We start from the raw sequence: 13,527 nt of genomic DNA, 5'->3' as shown, positions 1-13,527 counted from the left end.
GGTGCATGACGCTGACATCTTTGGAAACTCAGGGCTGTTCGAGCAGCTGCAAGAAGGGACTTACTTCCCAGACCACAAAATTACTGTTGGGGATTTTGAAATGCCAATAGTTATCCTTGGAGACCCAGCCTAGCCCTTGCTCCCATGGCTCATGAAGCTGTACACAGGCAGCCTGGACAGTAGTAAGGAGCAGTTCAACTATAGGTTGAACAAGTGCAGAATGGAGGTAGAATGTGCCTTTTTGGACGTTTAAAAGCATGCTGCTGCTGTTTGCTGACTAGGTCAGACCTCTGTGCAACCAGCATTCCCATTGTTATTGCTGCTTGCTCCATAATATGTGTGAGAGTAAGGGGGAGATGTTTATGGCAGGGTGGGAGGTTGACGCAAATGGTCCGGTCGATTTTGAGCAGCCAGACACCAGGGTGATTAGAAGAGCACAGCAAGGCGTGCTGTGCATCAGAGAGGCTTTGAAAACCAGTTTCATGACTGGCTAGGCTTTGGTGTGACAGTTGTGTGTATCTCTCCTTGATGCAAACCCGCCGCCTTTGTTGATTTTAATTTCCTGTAAGCCACCAACCCTCCCCCCTTCAAAATAAAGTACCTATTGCTTTGAAACCATGCATTCTTTCTTTATTAATTTAAAAAAATGAGATAACGGACAAGGTAGCCTGGGGGAGGAGGGAAGGACAAGGCCATATTGCTTATTGTACCCACACTACAAATCAAACTGTTTGAATGACAGCCTTCTGTTGCTTGGGCCATCCTCTGGAGTGGAGTGGCTGGGTGCCCGGAGCCTCCCCCCATGCGTTCTTGGGCATCTGGGTGAGGAGGGTATGGAACTTGGGGAGGAGCTCAGGCAGTTGTACAATGGATGCTGCGGGGGTCTGTGCTTTTGTTGGCTTTTCTGCAACTGCACCAAACACTTCATCCTGTCCGTTTGCTCCCCCATTAGCCTTAGCATCGCCTCCTGCCTCTGCTCTTCGCGCTCACTTAATGCTTTCCTAGCCTCTAATACTGAATGCCTCCATGCATTCAGCTGTGCCCTATCAGTATGGGAGGACTGCATGAGCTTGGAAAACATGTCATCGTGAGTGCGTTTTTTTTCACCTTCTAATCTGGGATAACCTTAGGGATGGAAATGATAGGGGGAGCCTAGAAACATTTGCAGCTGGGGGGAAATAAAAAGGGAGAGTAATATTTAAGACGATACATTTCTGAGAACAAAAGGGAGACTCTTTCACAGTGAATCAAGCAATTCACAGCAGACAGCACGTGTGCTTTAGGTAAAAGGTTGCATTTTGCCTTTTATATTGAGCGCCTGCCAGTATGGTGACACATCACACACGGCTGGGCAACAGAATTCGGTTTCCATGCAGCCATGATAAGGCAAAGGGTACGTGGGGTTGGCTTCTTACGCATAACATGTGGGAATGGTTTCAAACTGCAGCACCATCCTTTCCCATAGCAAGCAATGCCAGTTGGCTTTCACATTTAAAAGGAGGGGCTGCAGTTTTCGGGTGGATGTGCAGCACACACCTCCCCCTACCCAACCGCGTGCCTATTCTCCGGGATGATCCCTTTTAGCCAAGCGCAAACAGCCCAGCATGAACAGGGTCCTTTTACTGTTCCCTTACAAAAATTCCCCTGTTTCAACCAGGTGACCATGAATGATAATCACTCTCTTGAGAGTAACACAGAAAGATATAGACCAAATGTTGCTTGAATGTGACCAAAACCCGGGACCATTCGCTGCCATGCTTTGTGCTGCAGTGATTCCATAATACTTAATACATAATGCATCTGATGAAGTGAGCTGTAGCTCACGAAAGCTTATGCTCAGATAAATTGGTTAGTCTCTAAGGTGCCACAAGTACTCCTTTTCTTTTTGCATAATACTTTCGGAGTACCTCCAGGAGAGCTTCATGGAGATGTCCCTGGAGGATTCCCGCTCCATCCCCAGACATGTGAATAGACTTTTCTAGTAGCTATACTGGCCGCAAATGCATCCCAATTCTTCAGGGAAAATCAAATGTTAAACACTATTGCTTTTAAACCCTGTACTGTAGTTACAAATGGGCACTCACCAGAGGTGCCTTCTCCAGCTTCAGGGTCGGGGATCCCGCCTTCGGAGGGTATTGGCTCCAGGGTAATGAAAAGGTCCTGGCTGCCGGGGAGAACGGATTCACCGCTTGCCTGCTGCTCATGCGCATTCTCCTCCTCCTCCTCCACAAAATCCTCCTCCCCGTTCCGTGAGACTCCCTCCTTGCAGATGTTCACGGACAGTGGTGGGATACTGGTAGGGTCCCCTCCTAGAATGGCATGCAGCTGATCATAGAAGCGGCATGTATGGGGCTGTGACCCGGAGCGACCGTTTTCCTCCTTTGTCTTTTGGTTGGCTTGCCTCAGCTCCTTAACTTTCACGAGGCACTGCTGTGTGTCTCTGTTGTAGCCTCCCTCCAACATGCCTTGTGAGATTCTGGCAAATTTCTTCTTTTTGATCAGAGTTCTGCCTGCACAGATGCTTCTCCCCATACAGCAATCAGATCCAGTGTCTCCCTTTCAGTCCATGCTGGAGCTCATTTGCGATTCTCAGGGGACTGCATGGTCACCAGTGCTGCTGAGTTCGCCACGCTGACCAAACAGGAAATGAAATTCAGAAGTTCCCGTGGCTTTTCCTGTGTACCTGGCTAGTGCATCGGAGTTCAAAGCGCTGTCCAGAGCGGTCACAGTGTAGCACTCTGGGATAGCTCCCGGAGGCCAATACCGTTGATTTGTGTCCGCACTACCGCAAATTCGACCCACGAAGGTAGATTTTAACGCTATTCCCTTAGCCGGGGAGGAGTACAGAATTTAAGAGCCCTGTAAGTCGACGGAACGATTTTAAGAGCCCTTTAAGTCGATGGAACGGGATTGGTTGTGTGGACGCATTCATTTTTAAATTGACCTAATGCAGCTAAATTCAACCTAGTGTAGACCAGGCCTAAGATAAGCTTTGCAAAAAGAAAAATTGCTAAGGTGTTGCATGTTTTATAGCTTGTGTAGGCAGAGCTTATTGCACACACCAAGGGCTCCCTGCATTCCTCCAGTCCTCCTATAAGCTTCCTATGTGCCACTGTCTCATCCTTTGTTTTCAGGGACTCCCTGCAATTCCCTCAATCTCCTCCCTGCCAGGTGTTCTCTATATGCCCTGCATTCCTGTTTCTCTCATACAGACTCCTGGTATGCAGTGGTTTTCAAGGTGCCTGGTTTGTGCTAAAGGGTTGGCAGAGGCTTCATGTGTTCTCAGTTTTCACCCTTGGAGTTTTTCAGTTTTATCCAAAATCAACAGGGTGGCCATTGATGCCTAGAACGTTCCCTGGAAATTTGGAACTGATTGGATTCAGGGTTCAAAAGTTACTGCATTACATACATACAAACACAAGAAATGCCATCAAGTTGAGTGTAAGGCCTTCACAAGCTTGGCCAGTGAGACATTTTCATAATTGCATAATTACCTAGTGCCTGTCTCTTTTCATAGGTTTCAGTAAGTTTAGGGGAAATTATCTCATGTCAACGAACCTGGGTACGTCGCAGCACAATATTACTTTCTGGCCTCTTTGGCAAGACTTGGCTCTAAAATGAATTGATCTTGGTTGAGATTCTCTTGCAGTAGTAAAAGTCTGACAGATTTCAAGTAAACAGTAAATATCATGGGATCTTCCAATATACATCTGAAAAGGATATGACAGTTTAATCGAGGTGGGAGTGAACCAAAGCTTAAAGGACGGTTTGTAATTGGGCTGTTTTTAAAAAAAAAAAAAAAAAAAAAAAAAAAAAAAAAAAATTAAAAAAATAGAGTAAAAAATACCTAGATTGCTCAAAGCTCCAGACTACTACTGTTCAACCTTAAATTCTGTAAAATAAATTTCCCATTACTGAGGGACACATTTATTTTGGAAATAACTTATCTTTGTTTTAAGTAGCTTAAACTAAATTGCATATGTACAACTAATAGGATTTTCACTCGTAGAATTGAAAAAAAAATTCCAAGTTGATCAAAGGAAGCATTATCTAGTGATTAAAGCTTAGGTCAGTCATTAGAAGATAACCTTGGACAAGTCACTTAACTCATCTGAATCTATTTCCTTGTCTTTAAAATACAGATATTTATTTCATGTGGGAGTGTGGTTTATTTCATTAATACTGAAGAACTTTGGCTGAAGGTTCTACATAAGTGCAAACTAGGTTTACTCTTGAGTATTCTCAATTACTCAGTCTCAGTATTTAAATACAAACCAGTAGATTACTTCGAGGTTGTACTAGGACTTGTACTGTACTATACTAGTTTGCCTTCAGATAATTATATAATTTTCTGCTGTCTAACATGCTTTCACTGCATCCGTTAATACCAAGAATTGTGTGTTATAGGTTTAGGAATGTACGAAACACCACTCTTCCTTGCCCATGAAGAAGAGTCTGGTGGCCGCAGTGTCCCAACAACTCCACTGCAAGTCGCAGCACCAGGTGAGAATCAGTATTGCAAAGTGTAATGACCAAATTAGATGCTTTGACTTCTGAACAAAATGTATATTACTGTTGTTATGATGTTTATTGCTATGGTGAAAATATTACTGCAGACTGAGTTCTCATAGTACCCAATATTTTAATAAATTGCGTATAAGTACAAAATAACCTTCTCTCTTAACTGCTTTTCCTGGTTTTGTTTTTTAAAGTGACTGTTTTTACTGAAAGTACCGCAGCTGATCCTTCAGAGCATGCTTCTCAGTCTGTTCCAATGGTGACAACGTCCACTGGCAGTTTATCCACTACTACTGAATCTGGAGTGGGTGATGATGGGGATGAGGTTTTTGTGGAGGCAGAATCTGAAGGGTAAGATACACTACTCAGTGGATTAAGACTTAATTCTGTATTTGAGATTTAGTTTTACATGCTTTCATTGCATTTCGTTGTTTGTGTGTGTCTGTTGTCTGTTAAATCTTAGCTCTATTGGTCCATAGCAGGGAGGGATCACCAGCATTGAGTGGTTTCCTAAATTAAGTGTAAAACTAATCTGGTGACCTTTTGCCTCCTTCAATACCAACTTCTTCTTTTGGTCTCCCTGTATGGAACTATATTCATCTTGAAAACAGGATTAGTGTGGCTACAGAAAGAATGACTCCCATCTGAACTGGAAATTACTTTATGGTGGAAGATGTTCACAAGGTAATCCACTTGCAGTGGAAAACAAGAATTAAACTCTGAATCAGAGGCTTATTTAACCTCTGGCACTGGTAGTGGGATCTAGAATTTCTAGACATCTCAAAACGGTCACAGCTCATTGTCAGATTTCCTTTTTTCCATACAACTTAATTTCCTACTTTGCAGAAATAACAGAAACAAAATGTAAATCTTTTAAAAGAATATAAACCCTTTCTGGACACCCAGAGCATGAGTGAGTTGGGCATGCATTTCCTTGATAAATGGATTGATGCAGTGGCTCTCAAAACGGGTCTGCTGAGCACTTCAACTAACTTGTGGAACTGTTACTATAACCATAGTGAAGTATCCGTCAGGCTTTACTCAGTGATAGTTGGAGCCCAATCCAGGACTGTCAGGCTTTCCAGAAGCTTTTTTTTTTTTTTAAGCATCTCTCTGCTCAGCTGCTAAACGCTTTTTTCTTTTGTGTGTGTGTTGTTTGAAGTTCAAGTGTGATCAAAATTTGGAACACCACCAGAATTAGAGACATACAGGACAAAAACAAACTAAGAGTGACCTGGAGAGCTGTGGGGCTTCTGTGGGGTAGAATTTGATATTAACAAATGTAAAGTCCTGCACCGAGGCAGGGGAAATAAAACAGCACGAAATGGGAGTTAACTGGAGAAAATACAACCAAACAGCCCCAGAGATTGTCGAAAATGATTTTATTTTTATTTTGTTAATTCTGCCCTCAGACTTCCGTGTAATCAACTGACCTAGTTCTCCTTGGAAAGCTTCCATTGGACTCTGTAGAGTGCTCTTTAAGATAGCTGTGTTATTGTCTTTCACTGTCTTGGTACTGGCTTTTTGAAAAATCATTAATCCAGGCCTTTTAGGTATTGCACTGAAAAGAACATTTTGGGCAAAACTCTAGGAACCATCTCTTTTTTCCCAGCCTTTACATTTCATATACTGGATCATACTGCATAGTCTTAATGGATTCCATTTAAATTAAATATTTACTTCCCACTGACCTCTGTAATACGGGGAGCAGATTGGTGTATAAGTTCTTCCATGGCACGTGGTTTTACTCAAGTGCACCCAAGTAAACTTCATTTTTTTCTCTCTCATTTTTCTGAACTTCTCTGCAAAGCAGTCACCCTGGCGGTGTGCAGTGGATGGGTAGATGAGTGCCAAAGAGGATTTGTCTGCCTTTTTATTTTTAAAATACTAATATCTCTAATATCTGGTAACAAGGTAGAAAAAATGTGAAGAGTGTGTGTGAAAGTACCCATAGTAAAACAAAAAATCAGTTTCCTGTAAAATTACAAAATTATCTGTGCTCTCAGGGGATTATCAGTTTCTCTTGAGTTTTATCACCATTGTTCGACACCTGAATTTTTATGTTCCAGAATTACATCAGAAGCTGGTCTAGAAATTGATAGCCAGCAAGAAGAAGAATCTGTTCAAGCATCTGATGAGTCAGACCTCCCTTCTACCAGTCAGGATCCTCCTTCCAGCTCATCAGCAGGTATTGGCTTCCTTCCTAATGCAGATTGCTTCATACTGTTTTGTAGGATGTTTGTACCTCGAGCCTTTTCCCAGTGCAATACACATTGTTGGCAGTGGAGACCAGACTAGGACCAACTATTCTGAACAGTTAATGTCCCTTCTGAAGCATAACTTTAATACCTATTATTGTCTCCATAGTGGGTCAAAAAGAAACTGAGGTTAGTGCTGTGGCCATTGTTAAGAATACACTCAACCTTCTCACCTCTTCTCAAGCTGTGTGTTGACAGGCTGAATTATGAGTGAATTTTAATCCTTATGGCAGCATTGTAGTAAGATAGGGTGGCAATTTGTAGGCAGATGAGTGGCATTTCTCCTAAATATGGAACTTCTTCCACCATAAGTGTTTGTTTAAACTTGTATTGATTTTTGTTCTGTATGAGTTGATAACATGGATAAACCTTTAAGACATCTGGGTTGCTTATAAATAATCACAGGTTTTGCTAAAACAGTGGTTCTCAACCAGGGATACTCGTATCTCTGGGGGTACCCAGAGGTCTTCCAGTGGGTACGACAACTCATTTGCCTAATTTTACAACAGGCTGCATAAAAAGCACAGCTAGCGAAGTCTGTACAAACTACAATTTCATTCAATGACTAGTTTATACTGTTCTGTATACTATACACTGAAATGTAAGTACAATATATTCCAGTTAATTTATTTTATAATTATATGGTAAAAATGAGAAAGTGAGGAATTTTTTTAGTAATAGTGACACTTCTTTACGTGTGTCTGATTTTGTAAGCAAGTACTTAAGTGATGTGAAACTTGGGGGTATGTGCGATAAATCAGACTCCTGAAAGGGGTACAGTAATCTGGAAAGATTGGGAGCCACTGTGCTAAAATATCCCTTTTAATAAGTGAAAAATTACAAGTAACATGATGGGCATATGAGATGCTTTATTCTTTTGTTAATCCATTGGTCTACCAACCATTAGTCTGTCACTCCATTTTGAAATAAAATGGACATGTGAATCTTTGGAGAGTTTGACATTTTTTCATCTGTTTAATTTCCTTTTCCATTTGGTGAGGGCAACAGACTGTGAGTACCTGGACCGTATTTTTGTCATCAGTAACTAATGGAGATATTTTGTTTAGTTTTTCTTTTTTAAGAGAAGTTTTTAAAATACCTTGAAGGATACTCACTTCAAAAGAGAAAATTTTAGGGTCAGATTGGGAATCCCTTCCTGGAGTTGTGATCATGTACTTCAGTGGGACTACTCATGTGAGTATGGGATTCAGAATTCAGTCCAGTGGAACTTTTAAAAGGGATGTGATGTAAGCAATGCAAAAGTAAAAGGGATTGTAATTAGGTGCACTTGGTCTTCGTTGCATGTAATTTAACCCAGCTAGTGAGTAAAAAAAAAAAAAAAAAAATCAAAGGAAAACACACACACTTGTTCAATCTGAGGCTTTATTATTATCTGAGAAGATGTTAATGAAATATGTTGCATGCTCAAGTTTTTAAAATATGAAAGACAAGTACAGATGTACGTTAAACTTAAGCGATGGACTCACTAACAGTTACAAATTATACTGCAGTAACAATCTTATACATTCTTTCTAAAACTCTTCCTTCTCTACAGACACAAGCAGTAATCAGCCAAAGCCTTTCCGGCGTGTCAGACTTCAGCCACCAACATTAAGAACTGGTGTCCGTGGTCGTCAGTTTAACAGACAGAGGGGTAAGTGACTGTCAATGTTATAATTATTGTGACTATGTATGTACTCTTTCAAATAACCTCTTAATTTTCTTAACCCTTTTGAAACTGGATATCTATAGTGCCACCATAAGTATACATGATGAGACACTGAATAATGCAGAGTCCCTGCCCCACAGAGCTTTCAATATATATTATCCAAAGCATTCATTTGGCTGACAGGCAAAAAGACTACAGAAAACATCCTCCTTCTGGAGCTCCTGGCTCTGATTTTAGAAGGCGTATAAATTGCAGTAGATTTTAAACTTACTTTTCTTTGGTAATTTATCGCTAGGACATAAGCTTGATATGATACAATTCTGATCTTTAAGATTACTCCTAACACAATTTTCCTATTTCAAATTTAAGATTTTCGTTGAGATGATGTCTGGAATTACTATGCTGCTTTTTAAAGAAAATTAAATGATTGAAATTACAGAAGCTTATTATGTTAGTATTCTCCAGATTTTACTTTGATTGCTACTAATGATTAACTATAACAGCCCCCACATTAAAAAAAACCCTACCCAGATTAAATTTATTCATCAACATAAATATTAAATATTCTGCATGCATTGGTGCTAGCGCTGATATGTCTGTTAACATTCAGATGTTGTGGATCTAACCATAAAAAATGTACTTATAGAACTAGAAGGGATTTCCAATGCAATCTCAGCTATTGTCACACATTAACCAAAAGGGTGGCTGGTGAAAAGGGAGGGTAACCCTCTCCACCCATAATTGAGCATGCTGTGGTTGTGACTCTTCTCACCCATGGAATGAAAGTCCACAGTAGTACCTCTTGGTGCTAGGCCATCACAGAGATCGCTAACAGAATATTCCCCTGCACACTCATCTCATCACCAAACAAAGTAGCAAACTGACCATGTTTGATTATTGGAGTGGGGAAGAGTACTTGCATTAATACTCCTCTCTTTCCCTACACAGGTGTAACTCATGCAATGGGAGGCAGAGGAGGCCTAAACAGAGGCAATATTAGTTAAAAGTTCTGTAAAGTAATTGAAGCTGTGTCTACAGACTGTCAGATTGGCTACTGTTGCTTTAGTGTAATGATTGCAGCGCTAAAAGCAGCATTTTGTACGTAGATTGATGTGCGCATATTTCAATGTCTTTATTAATAAAATTAGACAAACTCAAATTAAAATGGCTTCTTTCTTTAAAATCCGGTCTTACAAATCATTTTTAGGACACTTATACCAGTCCTTGGATACTGTCTGCCCAGTCTGAGAGGTAACTGATCTTGCTATTCTGCTGGCCACATCCACGTTGTAGTACTGATCTGCAATGAGAGAAGTGCAGTTTGAGTGGAAATTAAAATTCTAGATCTAGGAAGTCTTTAGTACATAAAAAGCTCTTTGATTAATGTGCTGAGTTGACATCAGATGCCTCTTTCCCTTTTTATTGTCACTTTGGCAGAACTGGTACATTATATCACACTTGGTGCACATGTAGTTGAGAGAGAGGCTTTAATATCAGTTTCCAGACAAAGCATTTCATTCAGACATTTACTCTTTTTAGTCACCCAAAAATGAGTATTGACAGTTATCAATCTTACCCTATAACAGTTATAGCCAGCTAGCGCCTGGAGAACTGTGCCACTTAGACCAGTCACAGTACCCCATTTTTATAAAAGCAGTTCCCTTTTTAAAAAAATATATTGGCAGCTTTGTCAAGTCTCTTGACAAATACTACTTTGAAGCTTTCACACTGTTCAGAGTTCTACTGGAACATATGATCTTTTTTGAATCTCAAACACAGCTGATTCAAATACACTCAGAAATCCCAGAAGACATTCTTCACAGTTGTAAAATTGGGTGCACTTGAACAGATAGTGTCTTACACAACTGAACATCCCTCAGCTAAAGACTTCAGAGTTAAGGGGAGAAGGTTCTTTGTCTCTGCTGTCTCATGCTCAGTTATATTCTGTGCCAGCACTTCTCTGAAGGGTCTAAAGAGTTTAAGCCTTTTCTTAAAATAAAACTGTAAAAGTGGCACCTTCGTATTCCACAGGTGTGCATTGTTTCACTTATTTCATAGGCAAGATAGGAGTTGTCATAGTGGATCAGACCAGTGGTGGTCCTAGTGCAGCATCCAGTGCTTTAGAGGAAGGTGTAACAACAAAATCCTTCACTATGCTGTTACGGGATACTGCCCAAACTGAAGTCAGTGGCAAAACTCCTTCCACTTCAGTAGTGTGAGGATTTCATTCTTGAATGCTTTATCATTACAATGACCACTCCAATAGTCGTTATCCTTATAAATGTCCAATCCTTTTTTAATCCTATCTGCCTGACATCTTGTGGCACTGAGTTCCACAGGCTAGCTATTTCTCTGCCGATCATTTAAGTAGAAACATCCATTTATTTAGGGATTATGGGTGAAGCTTGAGTTATTGCCATTTTTTTTAAGCCTGAACCCTAGTACTTATTAAACTTCATCTTGGCAGTTCTCTTGCAGTGGAAAGGGTAGGTAACTTCACATTTCAGAAACCTACACTTGCCTTTGAGTTTTGAGCTAACGTGTTTTAGCTTTAACTTACCTTTAGAGAAAACATAGTAGTCATAGCCATCTGGCCTTTTGTAGTTAGGTATTGATATAGCCGAGTGAACTGTTTTTGGAAATCCTCTCCAGTAAGAGTTTATTTTAACCTCATGATGTAATATTCCTGCCGACAAGAAAATTGCTTTGTTAGGAAAATATATTAAAACATGGGCTGTACAAAGCTATAACTTGGGGAGAGAAGCTGAGAGAGAGAACTGCTGCTAGGATGAAGAGATTTTAAAAGCATACATTCAAGAAGTTGAACAGATGACAAATGCTGTTCTTCAGAAACTATTAATTTTAAAATGAAGATAAAAATCATTTAACATTAAATATAACTGACCAGATGGATTATGGTTGATTCTGAGAGTGTGGTACATGACTGGTGTGCGGTACATGATTGCTGATCCTACTGCACGTTCAAAGCGTCTCCTCTTGATCACAGCTCTGGGTGTATAAGCGGGATACCTAACATATACTTTCTTTTTGCACTTTTTGGCTGGTTCTTGATTGTAGATATAATGTTGAACGCTGCCACCTGAAGCAGAAGTTTATTCCAGTTGTGAAAACAGTTGAATCAGAAATGTCATTAGTATTCTAATATGAACTTGCTAGGCTGGGAAGATAAGAGCACCTTTTAAAATGTGTCCAAAGGCTATTGAGGAAACTTTCAGCTTGAAATGCCCCAAAATTACATATATAACTGGGAAGTATGATGCTAACAGGACCTAGTCCTAACATTTGTTTACTTCTGTGCGTAGTTCTGTTAAAGTCAATGAGACTATCCATGGTAGTAAGCACTATTCTGAGTAGAGTGAATGGGATCAATCCCCTTGAGAAGAAAAGGTGAAATTGTAGGGCACTAGCCTGATGCTGCAGGCTTATTGCTTGCATAATTCCCATTCCTCCTGGGAGTGGAAGTAAGGGAAAGGATTGCAGGATTGGGTCTATTTTACTTGCCTATCTGTTTTCATCTGAATAGCTCCTTCAAATGTTCCTGTGTAGATGCTATACCATTCAAATAAGATAAATCCAGTGCTTTACAAGGAAAGAAACCATGACTGCGAAACAGTTCCATACATAGATATGTGCTGATTGGTCTATTTCAGGCCTTACCATGCCTCTTAACTTGTCATTGGAATAGTGTTCAAATGATGGTAAAACTCTTCCTCATAACCCTATCCTGAAAAGTATTTAAACTTCCATGATCACTTTGGCATTCAAAGGCTGTATCTGAAGCCTCAGGTTAGCTCAGGATTTTCTGGTGCACTATGTACTGTTGTCATCACTTTTTTGTTGCCAGACATGCAGTCTTACTTGAAAATGGAGCAGTTTTATTCCCAAAAGAAATAAGCTGAATACTACTTACATCTGTAGACATGAAACATACCTCTCTTGAAAAAATACACAGATTCTGGTCTGTTGTTGTGCTGTGCTACTGAAAGAACTGCTACAATTTTCCCACTTAGTCCTGCAAATCCTTTTGCAATTTGTTTGGGATAGCCCACATCCTTCACATCATTAGTGAAACGCCAGTATTGGGAACCCTGAGGATTTAAACAGAAACTTTTACTTAAGGAGAAAAAAATGTCCATTGCTCATAGGCTTCAATGTAGACTACACAGGTGATTATGAAATCCACATCTAATTACTATACATTATGAAACTGGCCAAAATAATTACTGGTATATCCATCAAAAATAAAAATTAATGTCGCTTATGTTGAAGAGAGATTACTCTGCAGGCTCCTTAAACCTCCATTAGTGCACAAACCTTTTCACCTACCAGCAGCCACTTTACTTTTGTGATCGCTTTAGCTGAGCTAGGGGGAACCCTCTCTAAGTGCTGGGCTTTCTAGAGAGTCCATGTAATACAGCTGCTATTTGACGCTCAAAATCACTTCCACCCAAACTACCAGACTACTCTGTTTGCAAGGTCTGCAGATTTTAGTCTGGCATGGTAGGCTGAAAACTGCTTCTAGAGTCTTAGCCTTGGTCTACGCTGGGGGGCGGGGAGAGGATCGATCTAAGTTACACAACTTAAGCTATGTGACTAACGTAGCTGAAGTCGACGTACTTAGAGCAACTTACCGTGGTGTCTTCGCTGCGGGGAGTCGACTGCTGCCGCTCCCCCATCGACTCTGCCTGTGCCTCTCGCGGCGCTGGAGTACAGGAGTCGACGGGAGAGTGCTTGGGGGTCAATTTATCACGTCTAGACTAGATCCGGTGGGTAGGGAAGACATACCCCTAGTAAATATTTATATTACAGTAATGTCTAAAGGCCCCAATCAAGATTAGAACCTTATTGTGCTCGGTATTGTACAAACACAGAAAAAAGGACAATTGCCTCCCTGAAGGGGTTTCGCACTTGTGACGTTAGCTAATTAAAATATGACCATGCAAATCATTGCTGCTACCACTGTTACATAATTGCAACCAGGGTGGATTTGATTTAAATCACTAGTCAGGAAGACCATTTAATCATGGATTTCTACATAAAAGTGCATTCTTCTTGGTTGTT

At 40.5% G+C, this 13,527-nt stretch overlaps 2 protein-coding genes across 6 annotated transcripts in view; one reads left to right on the top strand and one right to left on the bottom strand.

Moving 5' to 3' along the window:
- Nucleotides 1-9,570, top strand: part of TPR (translocated promoter region, nuclear basket protein) — a 74,060-nt gene extending 64,490 nt beyond the window's left edge. For 4 of the 5 annotated variants that reach the window (XM_074961142.1, XM_074961143.1, XM_074961141.1 and 1 more), the window contains exons 47-51: nucleotides 4,408-4,503; nucleotides 4,713-4,869; nucleotides 6,588-6,706; nucleotides 8,332-8,430; nucleotides 9,394-9,570. In XM_074961142.1, the coding sequence (XP_074817243.1) occupies nucleotides 4,408-4,503; nucleotides 4,713-4,869; nucleotides 6,588-6,706; nucleotides 8,332-8,430; nucleotides 9,394-9,449 (527 nt within the window). In that variant the 3' untranslated portion in view covers nucleotides 9,450-9,570. Of the gene's footprint in view, nucleotides 1-4,407; nucleotides 4,504-4,712; nucleotides 4,870-6,587; nucleotides 6,707-8,331; nucleotides 8,431-8,814; nucleotides 8,896-9,393 lie in introns of all 5 variants that reach the window. The other variant, XM_074961144.1, reaches the window with a different exon arrangement.
- A 65-nt stretch (nucleotides 9,571-9,635) lies between these two features.
- Nucleotides 9,636-13,527, bottom strand: part of PRG4 (proteoglycan 4) — a 40,540-nt gene continuing 36,648 nt past the window's right edge. Inside the window, exons 9-12 of the mRNA XM_074962192.1 lie at nucleotides 12,398-12,554; nucleotides 11,351-11,545; nucleotides 11,006-11,131; nucleotides 9,636-9,745 (exon numbers count right to left, since the gene is read on the bottom strand). Of these exons, the coding sequence (XP_074818293.1) occupies nucleotides 9,636-9,745; nucleotides 11,006-11,131; nucleotides 11,351-11,545; nucleotides 12,398-12,554 (588 nt within the window). The remainder of the gene's footprint in view (nucleotides 9,746-11,005; nucleotides 11,132-11,350; nucleotides 11,546-12,397; nucleotides 12,555-13,527) is intronic.

This window comes from Natator depressus, chromosome 8, assembly GCF_965152275.1.
Source record: "Natator depressus isolate rNatDep1 chromosome 8, rNatDep2.hap1, whole genome shotgun sequence".
NCBI classification, from domain to species: Eukaryota; Metazoa; Chordata; order Testudines; family Cheloniidae; genus Natator; species Natator depressus.
The sequence above is the reverse complement of the archived record's forward strand: the minus strand, read 5'-3'. Positions and strand labels throughout refer to the sequence as shown.